The sequence below is a fragment of the Fusarium venenatum genome, assembly GCF_020744135.1.
Source record: "Fusarium venenatum strain MPI-CAGE-CH-0201 chromosome Unknown EDB82scaffold_1, whole genome shotgun sequence".
In the NCBI taxonomy this organism is placed as follows: domain Eukaryota; kingdom Fungi; phylum Ascomycota; class Sordariomycetes; order Hypocreales; family Nectriaceae; genus Fusarium; species Fusarium venenatum.
This window is the reverse complement of record NW_027072129.1, coordinates 8,097,176-8,123,446: the sequence shown is the minus strand read 5'-3', so window position 1 is coordinate 8,123,446 and position 26,271 is coordinate 8,097,176. Positions and strand designations below refer to the sequence as shown.

General features: G+C 48.5%; 10 protein-coding genes across 10 annotated transcripts; 4 read left to right on the top strand and 6 right to left on the bottom strand.

Moving 5' to 3' along the window:
• Positions 1–817: 817 nt before the first annotated feature.
• On the bottom strand, positions 818–3,703 carry EDB82DRAFT_490246 (uncharacterized protein). The gene has a single exon (XM_025729133.2). It carries the CDS (start codon positions 3,631–3,633, stop codon positions 1,171–1,173), a length of 2,463 nt encoding a protein of 820 aa, XP_025588580.1. The 5' UTR covers positions 3,634–3,703; the 3' UTR covers positions 818–1,170.
• A 91-nt stretch (positions 3,704–3,794) lies between these two features.
• EDB82DRAFT_84155 (RNA 3'-terminal phosphate cyclase/enolpyruvate transferase) lies at positions 3,795–5,262 on the top strand. The gene has a single exon (XM_025729144.2). It carries the CDS (start codon positions 3,893–3,895, stop codon positions 5,105–5,107), a length of 1,215 nt encoding a protein of 404 aa, XP_025588581.1. The 5' UTR covers positions 3,795–3,892; the 3' UTR covers positions 5,108–5,262.
• Positions 5,263–5,416: 154 nt separating this feature from the next.
• EDB82DRAFT_472160 (uncharacterized protein) lies at positions 5,417–6,553 on the bottom strand (the record flags this gene model as incomplete). Its single annotated transcript, XM_025729155.1, has 2 exons — positions 5,417–6,203; positions 6,273–6,553. 2 exons carry the CDS (start codon positions 6,551–6,553, stop codon positions 5,417–5,419), a joined length of 1,068 nt encoding a protein of 355 aa, XP_025588582.1.
• A 290-nt stretch (positions 6,554–6,843) lies between these two features.
• EDB82DRAFT_551961 (tRNA synthetases class II core domain (F)-domain-containing protein) lies at positions 6,844–8,881 on the top strand (the record flags this gene model as incomplete). The annotated part of the gene is made up of 3 exons (XM_025729166.2): positions 6,844–6,935; positions 6,996–7,503; positions 7,567–8,881. The coding sequence occupies 3 exons, from the start codon at positions 6,844–6,846 to the stop codon at positions 8,704–8,706; spliced, it is 1,740 nt and encodes a 579-aa protein (XP_025588583.2). The 3' UTR covers positions 8,707–8,881.
• Positions 8,882–10,364: 1,483 nt separating this feature from the next.
• On the top strand, positions 10,365–10,702 carry EDB82DRAFT_521430 (uncharacterized protein; the record flags this gene model as incomplete). The annotated part of the gene is made up of 3 exons (XM_025729177.1): positions 10,365–10,424; positions 10,486–10,616; positions 10,675–10,702. The coding sequence occupies 3 exons, from the start codon at positions 10,365–10,367 to the stop codon at positions 10,700–10,702; spliced, it is 219 nt and encodes a 72-aa protein (XP_025588584.1).
• A 483-nt stretch (positions 10,703–11,185) lies between these two features.
• Positions 11,186–12,746, bottom strand: EDB82DRAFT_490238 (uncharacterized protein). Its single transcript, XM_025729188.2, has 3 exons — positions 12,555–12,746; positions 11,464–12,490; positions 11,186–11,410 (listed from the first exon to the last, which is right to left on the bottom strand). Exons 1-3 carry the CDS (start codon positions 12,578–12,580, stop codon positions 11,390–11,392), a joined length of 1,074 nt encoding a protein of 357 aa, XP_025588585.1. The 5' UTR covers positions 12,581–12,746; the 3' UTR covers positions 11,186–11,389.
• Positions 12,747–12,995: 249 nt separating this feature from the next.
• EDB82DRAFT_84045 (uncharacterized protein) lies at positions 12,996–16,060 on the bottom strand. Its single transcript, XM_025729199.2, has 3 exons — positions 15,672–16,060; positions 13,617–15,583; positions 12,996–13,564 (listed from the first exon to the last, which is right to left on the bottom strand). The coding sequence occupies exons 1-3, from the start codon at positions 15,802–15,804 to the stop codon at positions 13,064–13,066; spliced, it is 2,601 nt and encodes an 866-aa protein (XP_025588586.2). The 5' UTR covers positions 15,805–16,060; the 3' UTR covers positions 12,996–13,063.
• A 1,204-nt stretch (positions 16,061–17,264) lies between these two features.
• EDB82DRAFT_83966 (pyridoxal phosphate-dependent transferase) lies at positions 17,265–20,148 on the top strand. Its single transcript, XM_025729210.2, has 2 exons — positions 17,265–17,516; positions 17,565–20,148. The coding sequence occupies exons 1-2, from the start codon at positions 17,423–17,425 to the stop codon at positions 19,961–19,963; spliced, it is 2,493 nt and encodes an 830-aa protein (XP_025588587.1). The 5' UTR covers positions 17,265–17,422; the 3' UTR covers positions 19,964–20,148.
• EDB82DRAFT_490228 (Six-hairpin glycosidase-like protein) lies at positions 20,035–22,853 on the bottom strand. The gene is made up of 9 exons (XM_025729222.2): positions 22,579–22,853; positions 22,316–22,505; positions 21,943–22,262; positions 21,447–21,893; positions 20,966–21,397; positions 20,892–20,915; positions 20,663–20,845; positions 20,402–20,614; positions 20,035–20,339 (listed from the first exon to the last, which is right to left on the bottom strand). Exons 2-9 carry the CDS (start codon positions 22,462–22,464, stop codon positions 20,080–20,082), a joined length of 2,028 nt encoding a protein of 675 aa, XP_025588588.1. The 5' UTR covers positions 22,465–22,505; positions 22,579–22,853; the 3' UTR covers positions 20,035–20,079.
• Positions 22,854–23,249: 396 nt separating this feature from the next.
• On the bottom strand, positions 23,250–26,104 carry EDB82DRAFT_490221 (triose-phosphate transporter family-domain-containing protein). Its single transcript, XM_025729233.2, has 3 exons — positions 24,997–26,104; positions 24,610–24,928; positions 23,250–24,559 (listed from the first exon to the last, which is right to left on the bottom strand). The coding sequence occupies exons 1-3, from the start codon at positions 25,741–25,743 to the stop codon at positions 23,748–23,750; spliced, it is 1,878 nt and encodes a 625-aa protein (XP_025588589.1). The 5' UTR covers positions 25,744–26,104; the 3' UTR covers positions 23,250–23,747.
• Positions 26,105–26,271: the final 167 nt, after the last annotated feature.

Genomic DNA, 26,271 nt, shown 5'->3' with positions numbered 1-26,271 from the left:
TTCAAGGTCAGGTCTTATGCACCTGATGATGTTGCTTGATGATATAAACTGCAACGATGCTAGCATAGATCTGTACATCATCTGGTATGACTTTACCGAAAGGAGGCGAATGTTCACTTGTGAGCATGCCCTTGTGAAGATACTAGAATCGACGGTCTTCTCTTATTCTGTATCCAGTTTGCCGGAATGGGGGATTGCATTGATGAACAGGGAAGATTTGGTTTAGACAACGTAATTCAGTAGTGATGACAAGTGACGACGGTCGCAAAGGGTACAAAGAGAAGGAAAAGTAGCAAGGCAGGACTCTTCCTCGGGCTCATGTGCCGTCGAGGTCCAGCCCGTCGGACCTGATGTTCGTAGCCTCTTTGTGTCTGTAATCGACGAGGCAAGTCACTGTGTATATATGTGTGTGTATATATAAGGTGTAGGAAATGGAAAAGAGAAGAGGGATTGGGATAGGTCGGCGTGATATTTATATCCGTAGATCTAGGGATGCGAGGGACAGTGAATCACTCAGCACCTCTTGTTTGTATCGGATTGCCGGCCAAGCAGCCGTAAGGAATTCATGCAACGAGCCTGACAATCCATTTGATTGCATGTTGAGGGAACCCAAACTCTTTCTTAGTCAAGCATAATTGCCATCAACACAATCAAAGCCAACTACAAACCCGTACTGTTATCCCGACCTGGAGGCTGCCTCTGCATTCGCAGCTACGGCGCAAGGAGGAAATTGAATCGAAAGAAGGGACAAAACAAGTTGAGAACGGGATGTTACATATACCTATGTCAGTAGGCAAACAACTTGAAAACAATGAGATAATTGAACTACCTTGACTTAGCAATCCTTTCAAGGTATAGGAGATCGCCTCCATATTCTACATGGAAAAATGAGAATAGGACTGAGAACAAGGAGAGAGATTATGGACTACTATGAACTGGGATAGAGCACTACTTGAAATGATAGCTTACTCTAGCCTGAGGGCCGAGTGTCACGATTATATGCGACAGCGAGTACTTCGAATGCGGCTTCCTCTACCAGTTATTCCTTGAGATGACTTTGTATCTCGTTCCACAGGCATGACATGGCCCTTTCTATGCTAATATACATGTTCCAATATCGTCAGGAGATGGTTCGTGATTCCCTAAGCGCCGTTATAATGCTCCCCTATTTTACTGTTTTACACTCTTTTTCAACAAATCGTACACTCCCATCTGCGCCGCCGCCTCTTTGAATAATTTTGACTTGTAAGCTTCGTCACCCTCAGTAGGCCAGTACTGTCTCTGCAGGTATTCGAACAGAGCTTCAGCACGACGCTCGTTTTCGAGGCTTGAGCCATTGCCACCAGCCGAAGCGGCGAGGTTTCGATCGAGATCGCGCTTGGCGTTCGTGAGACGGCGTCGATGGGTGGGAGAATCCCATGCTAATTTCGTTGTTTCAAGAACCATCTCAAGGACAAGCGTCTCGGGAGGAAGAAAGCGAAACCCCTCTCGAAGGGTCGTCAACGCCACAACAAGACCGACGTTATCCTTGATACGACGGAATGTGTGTAGGATCTTGCGAGCGAGCTGACCGTCCATACCGTCAGGCAGAAAGATGTGCTGAAACTTGATTGTCTCGGCAAACATAGCTCGGGTTTGCTCGACCTGACCAGCGATAGGGCCAGCTGCGGTGTGCAGTCGGTTGACAGAAAGGGTCTTCCACAGTGCGCTAAACGTGAAAGGGTCAGGCTCGACGCCCTTCTCCACCACGAGCGTTTGGTATAATTCCAAGGCTTGTTGAAATTGACCTGCTTGAATGTATGATTCGAGAAGTTGGTTGATGACAAATGAGTCGGCCTTCATCTCCGCTTCGCGGAAGGCATCCCAGAGTATGAGGATGCGATCGTGCAAATCTCGTAGACGGTAGTTCTCTGCCAATAGTGAGAAGGTCTCCAGCGTTGCTCGTGGTAGAGTTTGAGGATTGCCCTTGCGTGGGGGCTCATCCTGTGAATCCATGGCTTCTTTCCTGGCCTTAACGAATTCAATTCGAGTGTCAATCATGCCCCAAGCCATCTTGTCCGCTTTCTCGAGGTCCTCGACACCTCCCGCACGTTGCCATGCTGCAATAAGACCGTTCAGTTGAACAGGAGCTGGCTCGATGCACTTCTGGCCCATAAACTCTACGACGCTGTGAGCTCCGTTCAAGTCGCCCGCACCAATCAATCTCTTCAGCCACTTTCCAAAGAAGAACTTGTTTCCCACGACCGAAGGCAGGCGTTTTTGCTGCTTCAAGTCGATCTTGCCATCGCTCATCATGTCAACGAAAGCGTATAGGCCGTTCTCGGTCTGGTGCGTAGTCAGGAAATAGGATATGACTTGGTCGTAGTCGGCGAGCTCCATGCGTTCACCCAGAAGCTCGCGCAGTTGACGGTATGCTACCCAAGCTTTCTCCTTGCCGTCTTCTGTACCAAGCTCAGACCACGTCCGGATGAGAGGCATCAGGATTCGAGGATCAGATTGTTTTTGGATCAGCTTGCCAATGGCTCGCTGCGCCTGGTCTAGATCGCCCGTGCGACAGTACATTCTCACACCAAGCTCCCAGAACTCTTGAAATGTCTCAGCGTTTTCGTCGCCCAACGTGCCCATGCATCGCTTCCAGTTCTCAATGGCCTTCGACTCCCACCCATCAACAAACACAGCCTCGATTGTTAAAAGCTGCTGAGCGGGATTCAGGGTAACTCTGGCCTCGCTCATGTCGCGAGCAAGAAGTGCGATATGTGAAAGGCGATGGATGTTAACGGATTCATCTACTGAAAATATCTTCCATAGTAAATCCCAAACTTCAAGAGGGACATGACTCCAGCCGTGGGCAAGAGAGAGTCTAGCTGAGTGGTAGTGTTTGTACACGCCTTGTACTGTCTTGGTATTAAGCTTGATACCCCTGCGATAATTCCTGGCGACTTGAGATAGAACAGTGTTGAGACGAGCGATCTTCCTCCGTTGGTTGTTCGTCCACGGCTTCTCTGGAATTTGAGGGAACGTTACTCGAGAACCAAGAGATCCAAGGCCGGGCAGTCCTGGAAGTTCTGTATCCAATTTCTCCAACAGCTCCTTTGGTAAATCTGCACCAGTTTTGTCGATTTCTTTATCGATCGCAGCGGTATATGCATCCAACTTTGCAATAATTCTTTCTAGGTCATCTGCCGACTTCATTCTATGCCATTCGTTGCCCAGTTGATCGACCACATCTTGGAAAGCAGCCTTTTCGTCTTTTCCGCCGATATCGTCCTTGATTTCCAACAGAGCTTCCTTCAAGCCTGATGTATCCACTTCATTGAGTGAGTCGTCAAAAGCCTCTTCGCCAAAAAGCTCTGTCCTTTTGTTGTCGTTTTGTTCAAAGAATCGCACGCTGAACGACTCTTTATCATCCTTGCTTGGGCTCCGAAGAGATTTTATTCGGTCAATGTACTGTTTGAGTTCGAATTTGGTAGGTTTCCGTGTTGCATCATCATCGATGTACTGTTTCGCTGTGGATTTGGTACTATATGCTGCCGCTATTCGTTGTGTAGGTCGTTGTCGTATCGCCAGACGGCAGGATCGACATATTGTATCATTGCTGGATCGTAGCTCTCGTAAAAGCGGTCGGCCCGCCATTCTCAATTTTCAATTCATAAGGCGCCAATGTGAAGTTGAAGCTTGGAGGGACTGAATGTCGAACCTTTTTTAGTAGTTATCGATAAGATGTGCCTGTAAATCTGCCACTTACAAAAGAATTTGGAGAGGCCAGTCTCACCGCCTTCTTTTTAAGTACAACAGCAACTTTTCCGGTGGCAGAAAATTAATTTTTGTCTGGACTTTGGCGGCGGGCTGGAAATATTGCGACTCCCAAGATACCCAGCCAAACAGCAGCAAAATGTCGAATTCTACGCCAGAATTCCTCCGATTCTCAGGACATCGGTCCTTTACGCAGCGTTTGGTTCTGTCGACGCTCACCGGTCGACCGATTCATATCGCCAAGATCCGAAGCTCGTCACCTACGAATCCTGGTCTCGCTCCCCATGAGATTTCTTTCTTGCGCCTCCTCGAGGCTGTCACCAATGGCAGCTCAATGCAGATCTCGTACACTGGTACAACCATTACATATCACCCTGGCCTGATTACCGGAACTATCGCTGGGTTTGGCGCCTCTGATGGCGATGTCATCAACCACAACATATCTGTCAACAACACTCGCGGAATCTCTTACTTCCTTATGCCTTTGTGCTTGCTGGCACCCTTCTCTAAAGCGCACATGAACGTTAGATTTACAGGACCCGGTGTCATCACATCGTCTACTGAGACTGGCGACATCTCGGTCGATTCATTCCGAACGGCTATTCTTCCTCTTTTCGCCCTGTACGGAATCCCTCCCGCACGTATAGAACTCAGGGTTCTTCAGCGATCTTGCGCTGGACCTGGTGGAAAGGGCGGCGGTGGCTGCGTCGAGCTGCGATTCGCGAGCCAAGTGCGATTACCAAAGACTCTGCATCTCAACCGAAGCCCCGGTCGAATAAAGCGCATTCGCGGTGTCGCATACTGCACTGGAGTGTCTGCTTCTAACAATGCCCGCATGATTCACTCAGCTCGTGAGGTCTTGAACTCCTTGGTACCTGACATCCATATCGCTGCGCAGTACGACCAGGCACCTCTGGTGCCCACAGGTGACAAGGCAGGAAGCAAGAGGCGTCTCGGAATTGGATTTGGTCTGAGCTTGGTGGCCGAATCAAGTGCTGTCGGTGTTCTCTACTCAGCAGATGTCGTTGTGCCGGCTCAGGGTGGTGTCGTCCCTGAGGACATTGGCAAGCAGTGCGCCTACCAACTGCTCGAAAACATCTCACAAGGTGGCTGTGCTACCCAGGTTTCGGCAAAGACGATGCTCATCCTTATGGCTATGGGATCAGAGGATGTGGGCCGTCTTAGGATTGGTCGGGAGGTGCTTGGAAACGAGGAGATGGTTATCCTCGCGAGAGACCTGAGGACATTTGGCGCGAGCAGTTGGGGTTTGAGGGATGTTGGAGACGATACGAATGACATTATTGTTTCAGTTAAGGGTACTGGCGTTGGCAATGTTGGAAGAAAGATAGCGTGAAAGTCAAGAGTAATACATTTCTGTTCAAGTTTCGCAAATCAAAGACCATTGCCTGTTCTCATCGGACACGACGCTCTAGTGAGTTGCAGAAAGAAAATTTGATCTCCCAAATCTTGAGTAATAAAAAACCCAGGAGGCTTGTCTGAGAATAAGGTGAACTGCACATTGTCTCTTATGTTCTCAGCGGCTCATTTTCCTGATACCTCAAGGAGGCCCTGTTGTGTAAAATATCATTTGTGACTCTATTAACCTATCATAAAATATCGCTGGACCCTAATGAAAACCATAATTCAAGCCTTTATGCTATTACTATCTATCGTTTTGGGCCGCTCGCGCTGGCACATTGAGGGTGGCTCGCCTTCTCGCTTCAATGGAAGCCATGGTTGCCCCGTAGCCAATTGTGCGTAGAGAATATGCAGCTGTTCTTTCTATGTTCAATGCCGCATTATGAAGCGAGTGAAGAACATGATACTCGCCAATGACGGCATTTCCAGAACTCAAGACGTCGGACAGATTCGATCTCGTAGGTTCATCGGCAGACTGCTCTCGAGCAGATGGCTCTGACTCTCCCGAAGTCGAGTTGCCTTCTTCAGTTGTACTGACACGATTCAGGGGTTGCAATTCAATGCCTTCCTCCTCGTCGACTGGTAATGTGCCGGCCATATCCCTAGATACCCCACGTTCTTCAGCGTCCAAGTCTTCTATCGTGGGAGTCGTTTCCTGGGCCATGTCTGGCACCATGGGTCTGAAGGTCTTGAGGATCACTCGAAGTCTCTCTCGCTCAGTGTGCACCGTCAACATCAAACATTGAACGGCAAGTATCACCACATCTGCCAAAACATAGTAAAAACGAGAAGTTGGAGGCTTTTGACCTATAAAGTCAACGACCAAGCCGCCATGCATGTAGCCTCGGTGGAAGTCTGGCCCGACTGGTAACGAGACCAAAACATGTAGAAGTATGCAGATGATATTGGGGATGAGAACCAGACAGACATGTATAGGACTCGCAGGCATTAGGAAAGGGAAGGATTCGTCCTTTGGCGTGAGATACAAGTACTGGCCAACAGACCTGAGAATGAATCGAAACATTGAGCATCTAGAGACACCACTTGTAAGCACAGCCCAATAAGTATACGGTTATGGTCAATAGGACAATCGGACGTACTCCATGTAGTATAACGCACTTAACTCCGCAAAAACCAGGGTATCAAGACTCTTGAGCAAATGTGTGACAAACTCCAACTTCCTCGCTAAACCGGGATTGCGTTTCTTTCTATTCTTTTTCTTTTTGCGACGCTGAGACTGTGACTGAGCGCGAGCCCGAGTCGAACCCGACTGCTCGCGTGGCAGATCCCATGTGACGCGGCTGCCAGACGAGGCGTTGGCGGGCTCGGCCAGAGAAGCATCGTTCGGCGCCGTAGAGCTCGGCGAGGCATCGTCGCTCATTCTCGGGTATCGTCATCTGCATCTGCAACTGCATCTGTAGAGCTAGTTCTGCATGAGCAGGGTGACAGCCCAGGAGAAGCACGTGCGGATCATGGGCCTTTTCGCAAACGGCTGATGAGTGTAATAAAAGCCTGAACGAATGATTTTGTATGTATGGTTTGTAACAAGATGGATTCGATTGGCGCTATGTGAAGTTGAAGCTTGGACTAACAAGACTCGAATGAATGGAAGTGACTGTTGAAGCATGCATGAGGCGACGTGAGCTCCCATGATAAGATTGCAGGGATTACATGTGTGACAGGCAGGTACATACTGGCGGCCATAGTCCAGTCCGGATAAAGAAAGGTCCGGCCATGGCGGGACAAGTTCAGCCTCAGAAACGGTACGTACCAGTACCCCGCCATCGACGTGTGGGCGGGCTGGGCTTTGGTGGGCGATGCAGCACTGTAACGGCCCAAATAATTTCTGCCCGCCGTGAGTCAGACGAAGAACCAAAGGACAGGACAACAGAACAAAACCCACGACTTGGTTCGCATCTCTACAAGTCTGCAATCATGACGACCTCAAGCTCTGCCCCCGCTGGGGATCTCACCTCTCAGATTCTCCAAGCCCTATCGGAAAAGAGTCCCCTCCTCTCATCAGAGGCCTTTCCTGCAATTGCCTTCCAGGACATCAAGGCTTCTCTCGACCGTTTGGCCTCCCGATCTATGATCACCTATGAGACAATTGACCGAGAGGAGGCTATTCTTGAACCCGAAGCGGAGCAGATTGCTGAGCACGGCAGTCACGAGGCGCGTGTTTTTGAAGCCCTGCGAAATGCTGTGGAGGGGTTGTCGATCCAGGATTTGGAGAAGGCCATTGGTGACAAGACTGTGACCAAGGTTGGACAGGGAAAAGCATTCAAGGAGAAGTGGATTAAGAAGAGCAGTGATGGAAAGCTTGTCGCTACTGTACGTAATTCAGACCTTTATATCTTGTCTATGGACAATGGTTGAACTAACGGGATATCACAGGCCGAGTCGATCGAAGATGTCACCCGAGCCCAGCTCCAAAAGATCAAGGAGACCCGAACCCACGAGCCCAAGATCCTAACCGACCTGCGAAAGCGAAAATTGATCAAGATGCAAAAGGTCATCAGCTTCAAGATGGAAAAGGGACCCAAGTTTGCGCTGGAGATCACCAAGGAGGAAACCGACCTAACAGCCGATATGATTGCGTCTGGATCGTGGAAGACGGCCAACTTCAAGCCCTACAACTTCAAGGCCCTCGGTGCCGACCAAAACGCTGGTGCTCTGCACCCTCTCAACAAGGTGCGACACGAGTTCCGATCCATCTTCTTCGAGATGGGTTTCGAGGAGATGCCCACCAACAAGTTCGTCGAGACTGGTTTCTGGAACTTCGATGCCCTGTTCGTGCCTCAACAGCACCCTGCCCGTGATCTCCAGGATACTTTCTACATCTCTGACCCTGCTGTCGGTGATGCGCCGCGGTCTGAGGAGGGACAGAACACGGAGGAGTACTGGGAGAACATCAAGCAGGTCCACCAAGACGGGAAGTTTGGATCAATTGGTTACAGGTACCCCTGGTCAGCGGAGGAGACGAAGAGATTGGTGCTCCGAACCCACACTACTGCGATTTCAACAGCCATGCTTTACAAGCTAGCGGCGCAGAAGGGACCTGACGGCCGCCCACCCCCTGCCCGATACTTCTCTATTGATCGGGTTTTCCGCAACGAGACAGTGGACGCTACCCATTTGGCTGAGTTCCACCAGGTAGAGGGTGTTATCGCTGACTACGACCTTACGCTGGGTGGACTGATGGAGTTCATGGAGGCTTTCTTCGCCAAGATGGGTATCACCAACCTCAAGTTCAAGCCCGCCTACAACCCTTACACCGAGCCCAGTATGGAAATCTTCAGCTACCACGAGGGCCTGGGCAAGCTGGTTGAGATTGGAAACAGTGGCATGTTCCGACCTGAGATGTTGGAGCCCATGGGTCTACCCAAGGATATGCGAGTATTTGGTTGGGGTCTTTCACTGGAGCGGCCAACCATGATCAAGTACAAGATTTCCAACATCAGAGAGTTGTTAGGCCACAAGGTCGATCTCAACTTCATCGAGAGAAACCCCGCGGTGAGATTAGAGAAGGAGTAAGAAGACCTCTGAGTCATTGATGTATATGCAAGATAAGAAAAAAGAGAGAGATACGAATGACGCATTTTGGGTTGATTAGAGGACGGCATCTAAGTTAGGGAGGGGGACCTGGTGCAATCGGCAGTGCAGTATCTATCATGACTAGACGAAACAAGATTAACAAAAAAATAACGGGTTACCTAGTTTCAAGCATGAATGAGCCTCGATCTGAGTCAAAGACTAGATCTGGTCTGGATCTGGGATCTGAGAATAAGGGTCCCCGGATGAGATGATGACTGATGAGGAGGGACCCTGACTAGAGACGGGAATCGAGGTCTAAGATGGAGTCGTGTCGTCAGTGAAGTTTTGTTTCAGAGACGGCGCCCCACTAGAAGGGAAGCAATTTTGCGTTGAATTACGCACACGATTTGATAGTCTATGGACCCTGCATCATGACGGTTCAATTCGGCAGTTGTTTTGTTAGTGGACGGAGTGCTTGGTTCTTGTGTATTCGATTGTATGGAGATGGATGATTTGGGACTCAACATTTGAATGGAGCTCTCGAGGCTCTTGGCTTCCCCGCTTTCGGCACCTTCCTTTTGCTTTGAATGTCTGTAGCTCCACCTCCAGAGTTGATCGGCCCCACGTTCCTTGAGCCCCGCCTCGCGTGTCGTCGACATCGCATCTCAGCCCATCTCATCGCATCCACTTCAGACCTCGTCATTAAGACCCAAGAACGGCTTTTGACGTGTGTATTCCTCATCATTATTGCGATTATGAGTACATACCCGTCAGATGTACTGTTTGACAGATTTATCAGGCAACATTGCGGTAAAGGCAATTGATCCTCTTGGCTGTTGTACAATGTAACGCTGCATGCATGTTAGCTATTTGTATCTGTCGGATGCAGTTTGAGGACATCAAAGTAAACACCCGTGGCGTCCTTCCCCGCGTAAAGTTACTGGTGTTTGTAATTCCCCTGCCAAGTTGTAAGGTGGTGTGACCTCTGTCACCTTTGCTTGGGCCTTGACTCGACCCCTTCTCCGCAGAGATCAGCGTCTTGGTGCCGATTCAGAAGTCATGATGCTCACTGGACATCCTTCGCTTTATCCGTTACCGCTAGATTTGCAAAGAAACCGTTCCAGCGTCTGGCGATCGAAACGCCCTGACAAGCATCGCGCATCAGCCAAAAGGTATGACAGTGACAGTAGACACTCGTCTGAGGCGAACGGGGGGTACGCCACCTTTGTCATGGTCTGGCTAGCTAGAGCTCGAAAAAGGATGGCTAGCACGTTTGGTCTCAAAGCTTACTGAGTAATGTCTCTATTGGTCAGTCCGCTGCTGTACTGTATGATGATGGCTGGTTGGCTTGATTTCCCTTCCCGTGGCACGCGAGACCAGGCCCAGACATGCGTAGAGAGTTGCACTCGCCCTTACCCTTTTGCTGCAAGAGTTGGAGCAAGGTCTAGGGATCGACAAGAGCTGGTCTGTTCGGCTCTCTCCTCCTTCCTGTAGATATAAACTCGCCTTGTCCCCCTCCTCTTCTCTCCCTTCATTCTCATCTTCAAACCACACTAGACATTCCAACACTGCTTACAACGAGTCCATCCTGCATCAAAGGATATCCACGATCATAACGAACACTTAAACACACCTTTACTTCTCAAACAACAATCATAATGGATTCCGGTGCTCCCCAGACTGGTGCCGCTACTGGCAACGTCAGCGGTCGTCGCCGAGTACGTCTTCCACATACACACTCTCACTTATACCCTTTTACTAACGATGTTTCAACCACAGAGCTCAGGCTTCATGCCCGCATTTGCTGGCCTCTCTGAACAGAAGCGTGGCTCTCAGGACAGCGCTGCCCGCCGAGCGAGTATGTCAGACCAGGCGCCCAAGAGTGGCTTCTTTGGCCAGTTCTTCCACAAGTACGTTACAATTGTCACATCATCGTCCCAGGTAACCATACTGACGTTGGCACTGCAGCAACTTCGGAAGAAACGCTCAAAAGTAATTGACATGAATGACGAAGAAATGAAAGGCATTGTCCTATTGTACAATTAGTATCATCACGGCGTATTGCGGGGCATGTTAAGGCCCTTTTATTGCAATTTGGTAATTTGGCCATGGGGTTGACGCGGAAGCGAGCTCAAATGTCAAACTGGAGTTACTCAGCAGAATAAATCATGCGACGAAGCAATCTACACATTCCTAAACCATGAAGTTTTGTGACGTTCTCGAAAGGTGATCGTTTTGAACAGGATCATGTAGATGATAATAAAAATATTAGCTTTAAGCTTTAAGCTTTAGGAAACAATGTCGAGTAGCCTTACATGTCTGATGTAATTAGCATACACTATCCTACTAATTTCGTCTCGAGTGCTTCTGGCGGCTATGTCTTCTAATATTGTGAGGCTTACTTCTGTTGCACTATTAGGGAATCACTGTTAAGCTTGCATCTCTTTTTAGATTGTCAGCGAGCCGCCACGAATTCTGTGGGTCATATATGTATGGGATGTTGTAGCCTAAACAATTGCTTCAAATATGATCAATTCTTCTAACATTACCATGCAACCCGACGCCTTTTGTATCACTGTCGAATACATCCATATCCGACACGATCTATAAATTGTCATCCATCTAAGTGCTTCTATGCATCTTTTAACATGTTGCATCAATCACTCTGTGATATTCCATCAATTTAAGCCTTGACCATAAAAATCTACCCAATGTTAGCAAAATATTCAAAAATGGTAGAAATCAGGGCAGACAAACCTGGTTCAGTGCCTTGGTATCCAACACAGCCTGTCTCTTTTGCGCAATGAATCGTGATCGCACAAAGTTTCTGCTACCTCGAGGTGTGGATGTGCCAGAAGGTGTCGTTACTCCCGTTCCAGGGACTGAAGCCGCGGGTGTAGAATCCGCCGCGCTCGCTGATTCATCATCCTTCTTGCGCTTCTTCTTGTCCTTCTTTTCCTTCTTGGACTTCTTGTCCTTTACCTTCTCCTCGTCTGATCCATCTGGTGACCGGCTCTTATCCTTGGACTTGGACTTGCGCCTCTTGGATCGTTCTTCTGAGGGGGTGGCATCTTCATCGTCTGAGACTTCTGTGGAGGACTTCTTGCGGGACTTGTCCTTCTTTTCTTTCTTCCCCTTCTTGGCCTTGGTATCGTCGCTATCGGTCTCCTTTCGCTTGCGCTCTTCCTTGCGCCTCTTCTTGCTCTTGGAGTCGGTATCACGGCTGGAGGACTCTTCCTCTTCGTCGTCGGAGCTTGCCTTCCTCTTCTTGGACTTCTTCTCCTTCTTGGACTCCTTTGGTGTGGGTGCGGATTCCATAACCACGTCTCCTTCGGAGCTTGTCTCTGCCTCCTTCTTCTCGGCCGCCTTATCTTCTACTTCCTTCATTTCATCGCCAACCAGAAGACCACCGTATACGAATCGCATGGCACCATATCGTTGTTCTACGAAATGGTGTGTCTTGACAGCAAGTCGGTTTTGCTGATCCTCTTCGATAGCTTCTTCTGCCTTTCCGTTGAGTCGACTGAGCAGGTCTTGGAATACGTCGAGACCAGTAACCTCGTCCTCCTTGGACTTGCTGAAGCCCAATCCCTTCATGTCATCCTTGAGAACCACACGAATGTAAGAAGCGTTGGCAGCAGTGTGTAGCTCCGAGTGCGGCGCATCCTGGGCTCCTAGGAACTGGCCCGGTTGCCAGCCCTGTGCGCGCAGGATCTTCTGTCCGAAGGTATTCGTATCTTTAGTCCATTTCGTGTTGTTGGGATCCTTGTTGATCTTTCGTCGGCTGGGAGAGTTAGCGCATGGCCATGAAGACACCCAAGGCACCGTGTGAGTTCGTATTCTCTTACGTCTTGTTTTCTGCGAGAAGTCCCATGTTTGCAACTTGAAACTATTAAAAGACACAATCGCCAAACACTTCAAGATGGGAGAGTTGAACAAGCCTAGAGGTACAGAAAAAAAAGGTGGGCGGTGGGGATGTGCGGTCGCGAAAATATCTTATCGCTGCACCTTATTGGTCACAGTGAACTATAATTGCCCCCTAGCACATCCGCTAGCTTATCTTGACCGAGCCTCACCGAGGGACAACAAATGTTGGCTTATAATCAGGTTCATTCGTTACACTTGTAGTATGACAGAACATGGATTCTGTGTAAAGATTCTGTTTATAAGTTGCTGGTCCATCCAGCGACTGCCTGAAGAAGCAATAATTGTAGGCATATGATACAAAGAATCTAGGTACTAGTTATGTCCTTCCCTCCCTATAGCCCATACCAAGCGATTCTGATTATTTAGAAAAATCAATAAACTCCAGAGCGTCCAAATTGCATTGCTCTCGACAAGGAAATTTCCTGTTCATTTAATAATTGAGCTCGCCGCTACCACCACCCGAGGCTTGGTCAAGATCTTCGTAGCTCTTGAGGCTTCGGCCCTGAACGGCCTCACGAGGACCTCCAGCGGCTGCTCCAGCACCGTCACCCCAGCGCGAGCCTCCGTTTCGGTTGCGAGGGCCATCGAAACGGGGGCCGCCCCGACGGTCATAAGGCCCAGATCGATACTGGCCTCGGCCACCACCCATGCCTCCTCGGCGAATAGGACCTCCGCCAGAGCGATCATCGCCCACCGGGGGCCATCCTCCCGGTGGCATGTTGGCGAACATGGGGTTGAAGTTACCAGGAGGCACTGGGAAGCCGGGCATACCCATCATTCCGTTCATGGAAAAGTTCTGAAGATTGAAACCGCGTGGTGTTCCGCTGCTGGATTGGCCGTTGGAAGTCGGGAAGTGACCATTCGAGTTCGCATCAGTCCTGGATGGTGCGATATGTGACGGATCCATTACATAGGCATTGATGAGTTCGAACTAGACGATTGGTTAGTCAAGTACAAAAAGAAATAACCAAAACATTATGTACCTCTTGTTTAAGGATATCAACCCAATCGTTGTGACGCTTCTCAACGTGCTTACGCCAGAAGTGCTCTTCCTTGAACAGCTTAGAGCAATCAGGAGCCTTGCATCGCCACTTGTGCTCGTCTTCTTGCTTCACGTGCTTCATAAGCTCCTCTTCAACAGCCTCATCAGCAGGACGACCACCAAGCTTTCGAATATCGACGGAATGGGGGTCCAAGATTTGTGTTAGCTTATCTTCAAATGTCTTGACCCAGTTGAACGCCCGAAGGAGCTGTTGCTCAGTCTTGTTAGAGGTGTTTCGGAACTTCTTTTCGCTCTCGGTGAGCTCGCCCTCGGCATCATCTTCGTTTCGTTTCTTGCCAGGGAAAGGGTCTCCGTTCGCACTGGCCCTCGCAACGGCCTTTGCTGTGGACGAAAGGGTGCTCCGAGGGCGACGCAAGTGCCCACCAGGGCATTTTCGGGTAAGCTCGTGGACCGAGTCACTCTCGAAAACACAGAAGAAGCAGAAATTGAAAACACGACGTAAGTATTCGATCAAAAGGTCGAGTTGCTTCTTCTTAACTAGAAGGTCTTCGTCGTCGATTTCTTCGTCTTCAACGGCGCCCTCCTCCTCCTCCTCCTCCTCTTCGACATCGATAACACCATCTTCCTCCTCGTCCATAGCTTCGTCCATTCCAACCTCCCTGGTCTTCTTGACCTTCTTAACGGGTGCTGGGACAACAGCCGGTTGGAGTTGGCCTGCATTTCTCAGATCTTCAACCTTTTCCTCAATCTTCAACGTAGCCTGGAAATCAGAACCGAATTCTTCCTCAAACTTGTTAACGATTCGCTGCACAAGTAGTAGATCCTTATCAATACGCTCAGGGGCAGAGAAGAGATCCCAAAGTGCCTTTTTCCTGGGGTGAACAGGTGGGTTGTGTACTCCAACATGGCAGACGAAATCACCTCGAACCTCATCCTTGACAGTCTTTCCATTGATGGCCTCCAAGGCTTTGTCGGCAGTAGAAACTGGCAGGGGAGATTTGAGCGACTCGTCACCATCCTCATCTTTGGGATCGATACGATCCCCAGGCAGGGCCGTTTCTGACGAAGGGTGAAGCATAACCCATCCAATGCGATGGTATCGCTTGCTAGGATTAGGATCGGACAGGGACAGCCACTTAAAGCCACCCTCCTCCTCACCAAGATGCTCTTTACAAAAGGCCTCGAGGTTCTGACGGCTAACATGGGGTGCAATAGTCTTGATCAAAAGGGTTGGCTGGAACTGGTTCTCGTCACGGATGTCAGCGCCGTTAGCCGGGACAAGGTCACCAACGCCCAAGATCTCATTTGTGGCCGTCGCCTCTCCCTCTTCCTTTTCAACAACGCCGCCGCTACCATTACTCTCACTCTTGGGGAGACCTTCCAAAGAGAAGTCGTCAAAGGTGCCTGACTCAAGATCTTGCTCCCACTGGCTGTAGGCACCGCGTCGTGATTCGTTCAACTTTGCTCTGAAATCATCTCGGATCTCAGGGACGTATCGCTCTTTGAACCACTGCTCCTTCTTGTGTTCAGACACAAATGAGCGAGCCATCTTGGCCTGGAGTTCCTCCTTATACGCATCATAAGCAGCCTGGATCTTGGCCTTTTCCTTTTCACGGTCTTCTGGACCACGAGTCCTTTCTGGCTCGCGACGTCGACCAGTGCGCGCTCGCTCCCTCTCCTCCTTCATTTTCTCGTTTATTCTCCACCATTCTCCAAAGTAGGAGAAGCCGACCTGGTAAGGAAGCTTAGCCGGGTCGTGGAGAGGGTTCACGCTTGGGCTTCCAGTGCTGGAATCTTGGCCAGGAACGTATCGATCAATGTTGGCAGGTGGGGATTGTATGCGGCGTCGATCATCACGGTCCCGGTCATCTCCTCGACGGGGTCGGGGCTCGTAGCGGTCAACAGTAGCAGGGGAGCGGGATCGGCGGCGGTCTCGACGGTCATGACCTTGCAGCATGTTAGCCATGTTCAGATTGACGATAGGGCTTGCACGCCTTGATGGCGCGAAGCAAAGCTTGGATATGATAAAACGAACCTGGGGATCTTCCACGATAGAAGGAATCGCCACGATCGGGACGTTCATCGCGGTTGCGTGAGTCGTCACGATTCCAGCTGCGATCAGCCGGAGAACGAGCCGAAGCGTCCCGAAAAGATGTGTACGAGTCCATTCTTGGTATCGTTGCCAACGACGCGACGCGGCATGAAAGAAGGTTGACTAAGAGGGTTTCGGCGCAAGTTTTTGCTACTTGCAGAGAGAAATTGACGATTCGCAAAGGTGGGATCTATTTAGTTGCAACATTTCGATGTTAGACAAGTTATCTTGAGTCAAGGTGTGAATGAATGATCGTGTAGACAAGAAAAATAGGAGGGTTGCCAAAGAGGCGCCATTAAGAAGATGAGCCGAGAGCAACGCGCCCTGAGCGAAGAAGAGAAAATAAGAGGAAAGTATTGGAAAGGGGTAGGATAGAGATGCCGCGTCAAGGAGGGAGGACGAGAGAACGCGAGGATGCGAAAGCGGCTGGATCGAGGAGTTGCACGAGATGCAAGAGGGATCAGGGGAAAAGAGAGTAGAGCAGGAGATGAGAAAGAGTATAGGGAGACAAACTAATTGAACAAGCGCGATCTTCTAGAGAAGAAGACAATGAGCTTGAGAAAAGTAGAGAGTGATGAGCGCCCTCACTTCACAGACAGATGGCAAGACAGTACAATAGAATGTAATGCGATGCGATGCGATGTGATAGAGTGAGGTTGAAGAGGCTAAGTTGGTTGGTTCGACTGGGGACCACTCGGAAGTTCAGCTGTGCCCGGCCACCTGTTCCTGGGCCTGTCGCGCGAATTAGTGGGCCACTCCATGGAAACAGCAGGGGTGTTTTGAAGCTCGGCTCTTGGACTCTTGGATAGTTGCTAGGGGTAAGCGCGATATCTGTCAGGTACAATATAGATGTTTTAATGACTACTAACCTGACCCGGGTCTATCTTTATTATATTATGGAAATGCGTTGCAAATTTTAATGCCGTCGTCAGGTTGCTATTTCTTATTTGCCATTGACTTTTTACGTTTATTGGCAAACACAAACGATTTTGACATGGCCTAAAATCCAGGAAAATATACCATAGGAGACATTACAAACTTAACTGATGCTATTAGAGCATTTAGGACGAAATTATTGTAAAATTTTATATCTTGTTACGTGCCGTTATCACACTACCTACTGTTCTTCAGTTTGAGGTTACATCTCGCCAAACCGCTGTCCGCCATTCCTGCCTACACATATATTGACCAATTAGCGTCCAGAAAAGGCCTGTCGGCAAACAGCGAACCCGTACGTGTTGGCTTGAAACAGGAAAGTGGCGATCTCCGCGTGTAACTAACAACAGAATCTGGGGGATATTCCGCTATGCTCAGTGGTTCATTCACTAACAGACGGCAAACAACAGTCCAGCTGACGATAAGACTTGGTTCCTGTTAATTATATTGTCATACACATGCATTATCTGTCGTTTATCTCATATTATTCTCTTTATTCACACAAAGTAGGTCCAGATTCAGAGAAGCCATAGTCAACTTCCCTCCTCGGCTTGGTTTCCTCATCCACTCTTCACCCCACTATCACTCATGATAGCGGCATCAGGCCTCCTCACTGCCTTGTGATAAGAGTTCGGCCACATATAACAAACTCTCAACATCTCCAAGATTCGTAATATCTGTTTTCAAGGCAGTCAGAAACAAACTCGTCAACTTGTCATCTCTCAGCAGGGGTTCCTGCTTTCAAATACATTCATCAGATGGCAACATCTATTCACAGTGGCAATTCGAGCCGACACCAATACAATGCGGCAGTGGAAGGGTTAAGAGAAACCGAGTTTCCAATGATTAAAGGTGGTATATTCTTACACTAATACTTGACAATGTACTAACTCGTCACAGGTTCTATATATCTTGATCATGCTGGCTCAACATTATGCTCAAAGTCCTTGATGGACTCTTTCGCTCATGAGATGACCACTGTTCTTTACGGCAACCCCCATTCCGCTTCACAGTCCTCACAACAATCGACATCACGCGTTGAAGATGCTCGAATGAATTTATTGACTTTCTTCGGTGCAGACCCAGCTGAGTATGATGTGGTGTTTGTCGCCAATGCTACTGCTGGCGTAAAGTTGATTGTGGATGCTATGAGAACTCAACCACAAGGCTTCCAATATGCCTATCACCAGGCCTGCCATACCAGCCTGGTCGGAGTTCGGGAAGAAGCTGTTGCTAGTATATCTATCGACAACAACGATGTTAGTTCATGGTTGCGAGGACAATCCCCGTTCCAAGACATGAAGAACTCATCACCAACAACCCTTTTTGCCTACCCTGCCCAATCTCACATGGACGGAAAGAGATATCCTTTAAGCTGGACAAAACACATACAAACAACACCACAGAACACTGGGCACCGAATACTTACACTTCTGGACGCATCTTCGTTTGTTGCCACATCTCATCTTGATTTGAGCAACTCCCAAATCTCACCCGACTTCACTGTTCTAAGTTTGTACAAGATATTTGGATTCCCCGATCTAGGTGCTTTGCTAGTAAAGCGCTCTTCAGAATGGGTGTTTAATAACCGAAAATACTTTGGAGGTGGCACTGTCGACATGGTTGTTTCTGGAAAGGAAAAGTGGCATGCTCCGAAATCATATTCTCTCCACGAGCGACTAGAGGATGGGACGCTACCTTTTCATAATATAGTGGCACTTGACATCGCCATGAAAGTACACCAAAAGCTTTTCGGGTCAATGGATCAAGTCAGTTCACATACTTCATACCTCGGTCAACGAATGCTTCAAGGGTTAAGCAACATGCGCCATGCCAATGGCACGCCTGTTTGCGTGATGTATACAGCAACGTCTGGCGACGAAGAAGGTCTTGGAAATGGCCCAATTATTTCTTTCAATCTAAGGAATAGCCACGGTGCTTGGATTAGTCTGGCTGAGTATGAAAAGCTTGCGAATCTGAAAAATATTCATATCCGAACAGGTGGACTCTGTAGTCCAGGAGGCATTGCCTCAGCACTTGACCTACAACCTTGGGAAATGAAGAACAATTTCTCGGCAGGCTTTCGTTGCGGAACAGACAATGATATTATGTCTGGCAAGCCAACGGGTGTCATTCGAGCAAGTTTAGGAGCTATGAGCACCGAGGCAGATGTTGACAACTTTGTTGCATTCATTGATGAATTCTATCGAGAAAGCACATTATCGACCGTCTCATCGCACTTAACCCTCCCAAATTCAACTGTCACACCGCAATCGCCCACGCTAAAGGTTAATAGCATGACTATTTACCCTATTAAGAGTTGCTCTGGCTATTCTATCCCTTGTGGGGTACCTTGGGAAGTTCGTCCCGAAGGTTTGGCTTGGGACCGTGAATGGTGTTTGGTACATCACGGTTCAGGGCATGCCTTAAGCCAAAAACGATGTCCAAAAATGGCTCTCTTGCGACCGATATTGGATTTCGATAAAGGCGAACTGGTTATCACATATCATGGCAAGGGGCATAATGATCAGCAACAGCGGATATCCATACCACTATCTGCGAACCCTTCTGTCGTTGATTTAAACTTGAACAAAGGATCCTCGAGGGTATGTGGTGAGAAGGTAACCACACAGATATACACGTCCGAAAAGATCAACTCCTTTTTCTCCGCTGTGCTAGGGGTGCCTTGTGTCCTAGCACGTTTCCCCCCAGGTGGATCGGGCTTGAAAAGTCGCCTTTCGAAAGCCCAGATACAAAGATATCAGCAACCGAGCAGGCTCCATACTATACCAGGCTCTTTCCCAGACGTGCCTTCGCCCCCTGACTCGGATACTGAACAGCAAAAGGCATCAAAGATACTCCTCTCAAACGAGAGCCCTATCTTGATGATCCACAGCTCGAGTGTGGATGCTCTGAATCAGGAGATCACCAATTATGGTGGGAACCCTGCAGAAGATAAATCTTTCAGAGCAAATATCGTTCTTGGACAAGCTCATGGTTTTAAAGCCCTACCGGCCTTTTCCGAAGATAGCTGGGATTATGTTCATATTGGCCTTCAGAGCTTCAAGCTTATGGGTGCGTGCCGCAGGTGTCAAATGGTTTGTATAGACCAAGATACTGGTGAAAAGAAAGAAGAGCCATTTGTGACACTTGCTAAGACGAGACGGTTTGATGGCAAAGTTTACTTTGGCGTACATATGCGCCATGACACTTCTGCATATGGGGATCTAACGAGCAAGGAATCACAATATCCTACGATCCAGGTTGGAGATCCCGTATCAGTGCAGCACCATAGGTGAACTTCTGTAGGTCGCCAGGAATGAGTCAAATATGTCAAACTTAGCAAAATAATATATTATACTATTTAAATACAAGCCTTACTTCCTGCAATCATCTGTCGATACTGTCAAAAGTCTCACCTTGCAACACGGTCAAGGTTGAAAGCCGCACTGATCAAGGCAAGATGACTAAAAGCTTGGGGTGTGTTACCAAGCTGCTCACCACTTCTTGCAATCTCCTCTGAGAACATGCATAGGTGGTTGGAGAAACCAAGCATATTCTCAAACAAGTTGACAGCCCGGACCAGATACTTTGGCTCGTACACAGCTGCTCTGGTCATGGCCTCAACTAGCCAGAATGTGCACATACTGAATGCGCCTTCTTCTCCGCCTACTCCTGCAGCAAGGTTTCATCATTAGTTGTTGAAATTTGGTACAATATGGGGCATAATTTCGTACCATCGTTGGAAAGCTCAGTGTCGTAGCGGTATACTAAACCGGTGCTTGTCAGACCTCCTTTCTCAGGGGGTAAGAGGATACGATCGAGAGTGTTAAGGAAGCGTGGGTCGCAGGGCGAGATGAAGAAGACAAGAGGAGCGATCAAGATAGAGGAATCGAGCATTGTTCTGTTCTCGAAACTCTGCACGAAGCACTTCATCTCTTCGTTGTAGCCTGCATAACTGTCAGTGTTGAGTCACCGAGGATTGATGAACACTCTACCGTTCTCCATGATGCGCTCATATACTCTGTCTCTTGCCTCCATCCATTTGTTGCGATTGGGGCAAGGGAAGCATCTCTTTTCTGCAAGACGAAGGCCTCGGTCTAATGCAACCCAAAGCATAATTTGGGAGTAGGTGAAGTGCTGCTTATTATTGCGAACCTCCCAGATAGACATGTCAGGGTCTGTAATGGTCAGCCAAAGCCTTGTAATAACATGTGTATCACCTACCGTCGAGTATTGTTAAGACATAGTCTTGATAGCTGTTAGCATGTTACTCATAGTAATAGTGTATAGGAACGTACCAAGAATCTCACGGACAGCCTTCCATACATCCCAGGGAACCGGCTTCCCGTACTTATTGTACAAGTAAATCGCATCCATGAGCTCGCCATAAATATCAAATTGCTGATGAAATGCCGCACCGTTACCGATACGAACAGGGCTACTTCCACGATATCCTTCGAGATGATCCAACGTCGTTTCTGGAATATCGGTTTCGCCACGGATGGTAAACATAATAGGCAATCCACCATCCGGGCCGCGTGAGTGCACAAATCGCTCCATGATGAACTCCATGTAAGCATCTGCTTCCGCCTTGAATCCAAGACGCAGTAGAATGTATATGGTGAAACTGGAGTCTCGGATCCAGCAGTAGCGATAGTCCCAGTTTCGCACGCCGCCGATGGCTTCAGGGATAGAGAAGGTAGGGGCAGCGATAATAGCACCAGTGGGTTCTATCAAGAGTCAGTCTGCAATTTGATTTTGGAAGCATTGCCATCTTACCGTAGGTCATCATCTTGAGAATCATTAAGCTCCGGGAGACAACCTCCCTCCAACGTCCCTTGTACTTGGACTGTCCAATGAAGTTGTACCAAAAGCTCTGAGTTGCATGCTGCTGAGCATCCAGAACTTCAGTCGTGATGTGCTCAGTGACATGCTGCTGAAGGTCATTCCGCAGAACAAAGGAAATGGCCTGGCCTTCTTCAATACAAATTTGAGCTATCAGGCCCTCTCCGTGAATGCCCTCACGCTTTTCTTTTCTAAAGGTTATGGAGGGGCAGCTTGTTTCGTTCTCTCCCTTTTCAACCGCGACGTCGAGTTGAAGTTGGACTTCTTTGCTACTAAAAGTGGCGACTTTGCTTGTGGTATCCATTATCGAGTGGTGTGCTTGGTAAAGAGTTGTCTTATGCTCATCTCTGCCATAGTTGAACGAGGGAAAAAGTTCAATATCTGACAGGTCAGTCTCCTTCTTTGATCTAGCATAAAGGAGAAGTCTTACCGAGACTCATTGAACCACGGATGCATTCTACACGACGAACGAGCCATTTCTTAAGTTCATCCTGAACTTTGGTGACCTCTCGGTATGCATTAAGCTTGACACCTTTAGTGGTGACCTGAGTACTCTTGGGACGAGGGAAAAAGTCGACCACATCAACAACACCATCCTCATGAATTGATCTTGTTTGGAGAATACATGATGAAGGTAAATACTGCTGCTTGGTGGTGCAGTTGACGTCTGGAGGAGGCGAGATGAAGAAATGGCCTCCCTTGTTCTTGTCGAGCAAGCGGCAAAAGACAGAAGGAGAGTCAAAGTCAGGCCTGTGACTCGTCAACGTATGTTCCAAAAGACACGGATTTTTAACAATACTTACCAACACATATAGTCAATACTTCCATCGATTCCCACAAGTGCACAAGTGTGCATGTTGCCAATCATTCCATAGTCCTCAATAGGTAGATAGCCCCCAAGCTGTCCCCGACGAGAACCTCCAGGGAGTGTTGAAGAACGTCTCCCTTCCATTTTTATTTTTTTTTTGCTTTTTCTAAATTTGATTGTATATCCTAAGGTAGCAGAAACGTTAGCCTCCTGAGTCTTGGGGAATAAAAATAAGTAGTCTAAGGACCATAAGCTGACCTAGTAATTTCGTCTCTTCTACTTCCAGTGGTCAATTTTCCTGATACCCTGAGGATATCGTAGGTGTATTGAAAAGAAGGATATCAGAAGCTCTAACTCTGGGAGCTTAGGGTTGACAGACAGCTGAGCTTGGAAGCTTCGGAATGATGTAATGGACCGTGTAAGTGGTAGACGGATGTGTCTAGACTACCCCGGATACCCCGGCAAAGCATAAAACTGGATACTTATGGATCCGTCTCTAAATTTTTAGTGAGTAACTGATGTCGACTTTAAGGATCGCTTTGCAGTGAAGGTGAGGGTGAGATGCGCGGGGTTACTTATAAGCTTTCACGATGTGTACTACGTACTCTCTCAGCTTGAGACATGGCGTGGATGACTACGCTATTACCTGATCAGCCATTCCCGAAAGAGAAGAGATGTTCTTGGGAGGCTTCAAATCATCGTCGAAGCTGACCAAATCATTCCTTTCTCATGATGGTCGTGAAAGGTAAGCATGGCAGAAAGGCCAGAAGCTGCGCTATTCAACAAACTCAGCCAAGCCAAGACACAATGTATACATTAGATTATGAACCATGACCTTGGATTACGTATGTTTTACCAATGTCTTTCAAAGCAAGGAGCAAGTTCAGATACGATCCTTGACTTAATCCTCTGATATTGACTTCATTCAGTTGAGAGTGCGGAGTGTAGTCAGTTAATTGATCTACCTACCTACACAAGAACATAATGTCGCAAAGTTCCCAAACGCAAGCCAATCATTTTATTAGTCTCAAAGCAGGGACAGACCCTGTTGAGTAGGTAGTTTCAATAACGCGAATTCCAGATCCCTACATTTCATTTCGAAATAAGAGCATGTGTAGTGAGACCAGGAGAAATCACCCTTACAGTTGAAGGCACTGAGTACATTTCAAAGACTTGTATGTTGGATGATGAAAAAGTTTGTAGGATAAATACCCATTCTCTACTCTTCTATATCCGCCATGTACGAAAGTAACAATATTTCCCCTACGCCACCTGTTATAACCATTGTTATGTTACATTAAGACAAAAGATATGGAGCCATTGTGTCGACTCTCACCCAGTATGACAAAGAAACAAGCCTATAGAGTCGTTATATATAGGCGATGATATTCAAAAGGAAATTGTAACGCTGAAACAAGTATTCAATCCTAGCGACGCTCGCTGGCCGTCGCCGCAGCCGGCTCGTCAATATCGAGGCGATCGATGCTGTCACGCAAAAGGCCCGTGTTTTCTGCGTCGGTATCACCATCACGGTCGATGATTCCGCTAGTCTGGCTTCCGGGAGAGCCAGGTTCGTCTTCGTCGGCATGTCGGCCATGGACATTTTCTTGTGCCTCCTCACGCATCTTGGCAATTTTGATGTAGTTATAAGCGGCAATGGCAGCCATGGTCGTGAGGAGACCAACAAAGTTGATGGGCGTCAGGCGGTCACCAAATACAAGAGCAGCCGCACTGATAGTAACAACTTCCTTGAAAATACCGGCAATAGAGAGGGTAACGACGGAAGTTCGCTGCAACAGGGCGAATTCTGAAGCAGTCATGCAAAAGGCAATGCATCCGGGGAAAAGTAGGAAAAGAGGTGCCATGAAATAGCCCCATTCGTTACCCAGAACCTTGTATCCCTCAAGCAAGTTTCCGATCCCCTCTACTGGCACAGCGAGGCAGATAAGAACTAGGAACATTACAGGAGTAAGAAAGAAGATGCTGGAGAAAGGGTTTGAGGTCGCAGGGTTGCGAAGAAGTAGGATCTGGGTCAGTGCCCATCGGAAACCGGAGAAAAAGGCGGCTGAGATAACGAGAGCGAAGCCGCCGGCCTTGAATTCGACTTCGCCAAACACCATAAGAACGACACCCATTGTCATGGTAGCGATAATGGCGATGAGACGCAATGTCGGGGTTTCGAGACGAAAAGCGAAAGCGAACACAAGAACAAAAGCGAGCGAAGAGGATTTGCACATAGCTGCGAAGGTTAGCAACTCGTATAGGAACGCATCTTTGAGGCCAACATACTATAAAACGTAAGGCTGATGAATTTGAGAGAGGTGTTGCCAAGTCCAATGTCAAGACCAGTCGCTGCGCCGCAGGGACCAATTCGGGTGAGGTAAAACATCTTGGTCATGCCGTAAGACTTGGGCTCATCATCGTGTCTTGACCTCCCCATATCGGACTGGTGAAAACCGGCCTGGCTGGCACCATGTCCTGGCCTCAGAGAGGGTACGAAGTACAGAACTAAACCTGAGAGCACAAACTGTACTACCATGTGCATAGAGGTTGTAAACAAAGGAAAAGCGAAATTCAGACGGTCATGATCAAACATCCATTTGTTGTACTGTAAGCGATGTCAGCATTCAGTGCTCCAGAAAGAAAGAAAAGGAGAGAGGCTTTGGGATAACTTACGATCGATATTGATAACGAAAAGAGGTACCATAAAAGAATCAGGACCACGTTAATGATCAAGCTCCTGAAAACAGCCTTGTCTGCTTCTTTACGTTCCTCTTTTGAGATATCCGTCCTGTCCCTGGCGACTCTTTGGTCTAATTGCATATTTCTGCTGCGCTTCTTCTGCCGCCTTTGCTTATCCTTACGGGTCAATCCCGTCTCTTCGTCGTCTTGTAAATCTTCATCGGTCAAGCTATCGTCAGCTGATTCGTCTTTTTGGACCGCGAAGCCGTTCGCATCTAGATTTTCCTCGGATATTTTGGGCTCGATTGTCGAGTTACCGGGTGTAGGGCCACGGCTTGTATCACGAAGTCGGCTAGGTGATCCGGCTGGCCGAACGGCCATGTTATGGCTACTCCGCCGTCGCCGATGTCCTGCAATGGGTTCCATCTCTATGTCCCAGTCGCTTTCGCTCTCGTCCTCGTCGTTGACTGATCTGGCAACCCGTTCGCGAAATGGGCCAGCTACTGCTTGGCTTCCTCCGCTTGCGCCTGGGTTCGACGTTGGAGCTGCCCTTGATGTACCTGATAATGGTCCTGACGCTGTTTCCAGAGGGTCTGAGTCGGATACTGGTGGAGAGTCGTCGATGAGAAGACGTTCGGGGGAGTCTGAAGCTGGAGCGCGGGTCGAAGATGAAGGGAGTGGTTGTGAAGAGGAGGGAGATGACGAGGAGACAGGATGAGATCGTAGAGGAAGACCGGTCATGATGGGGACGAAAGAACGGACTAGAGCAGGGGATAGGATGGGGCTTTCATAAGTCAATCAGTTAGTTAGTTAGGTGATGGTAATGAGCAGTCAGGTTGGGTTGGTCGATCTCTGGCTGGCTTAGGTGGTCGCAAGGACTCCATCCGTACAGTAGTGCATTAGAAAAGGCGGAGGAGCTAATCCAATTGGGGTAATAGCTTAAGTCGGGGCCGCCATGGTAGGGGACCGTAGTGCCGTGTCTTGGGCCTCTTTTGTGGCGGATTGTGGATTTGGGAGACTCTGAGCGGGCACCTAGAGTGTCAGTGTTTTAATGACAGTAACCACTGACCTGAATCTCTTGACGTTAATAGTGCAGGTGCAGTTCTGAATTGGATGGATGGCACCTTCCATGCCGGGAACCTCAAATACTTCTTGGCAAGGCGTGAGGTACCCTAGTACTTACCTTCTACCTGTAGCACTAGGTATAAATCCTAATGCCATGGAATTACTCTATCAAACCCTCGGCTTACTCTACGTCAAGCTCAAAAT

Bases quoted from the DNA above. Each gene is read 5' to 3' on its own strand.
- EDB82DRAFT_490246 (XM_025729133.2), bottom strand. From the start codon at position 3,633: ATGGCGGGCCGACCGCTTTTACGAGAGCTACGATCCAGCAATGATACA.
- EDB82DRAFT_84155 (XM_025729144.2), top strand. From the start codon at position 3,893: ATGTCGAATTCTACGCCAGAATTCCTCCGATTCTCAGGACATCGGTCC.
- EDB82DRAFT_490238 (XM_025729188.2), bottom strand. From the start codon at position 12,580: ATGGGACTTCTCGCAGAAAACAAGAC. The intron at 12,491-12,554 runs GTAAGAGAATAC...TAACTCTCCCAG, and splicing joins CTTCTCGCAGAAAACAAGAC to CCGACGAAAGATCAACAAGG. The intron at 11,411-11,463 runs GTTTGTCTGCCC...AACATTGGGTAG, and splicing joins ATACCAAGGCACTGAACCAG to ATTTTTATGGTCAAGGCTTA.
- EDB82DRAFT_84045 (XM_025729199.2), bottom strand. From the start codon at position 15,804: ATGGACTCGTACACATCTTTTCGGGACGCTTCGGCTCGTTCTCCGGCT. The intron at 15,584-15,671 runs GTTCGTTTTATC...ACATGCTGCAAG, and splicing joins CTATCGTGGAAGATCCCCAG to GTCATGACCGTCGAGACCGC. The intron at 13,565-13,616 runs GTACATAATGTT...CCAATCGTCTAG, and splicing joins TTGATATCCTTAAACAAGAG to TTCGAACTCATCAATGCCTA.
- EDB82DRAFT_83966 (XM_025729210.2), top strand. From the start codon at position 17,423: ATGGCAACATCTATTCACAGTGGCAATTCGAGCCGACACCAATACAAT. The intron at 17,517-17,564 runs GTGGTATATTCT...AACTCGTCACAG, and splicing joins CGAGTTTCCAATGATTAAAG to GTTCTATATATCTTGATCAT.
- EDB82DRAFT_490228 (XM_025729222.2), bottom strand. From the start codon at position 22,464: ATGGAAGGGAGACGTTCTTCAACACTCCCTGGAGGTTCTCGTCGGGGA. The intron at 21,398-21,446 runs GTAAGATGGCAA...GACTCTTGATAG, and splicing joins TCTCAAGATGATGACCTACG to AACCCACTGGTGCTATTATC. The intron at 20,615-20,662 runs GTAGAGTGTTCA...ACAGTTATGCAG, and splicing joins TGAGCGCATCATGGAGAACG to GCTACAACGAAGAGATGAAG.
- EDB82DRAFT_490221 (XM_025729233.2), bottom strand. From the start codon at position 25,743: ATGACCGGTCTTCCTCTACGATCTCATCCTGTCTCCTCGTCATCTCCC. The intron at 24,929-24,996 runs GTAAGTTATCCC...CATCGCTTACAG, and splicing joins TTTCGTTATCAATATCGATC to TACAACAAATGGATGTTTGA. The intron at 24,560-24,609 runs GTATGTTGGCCT...TAACCTTCGCAG, and splicing joins CATCAGCCTTACGTTTTATA to CTATGTGCAAATCCTCTTCG.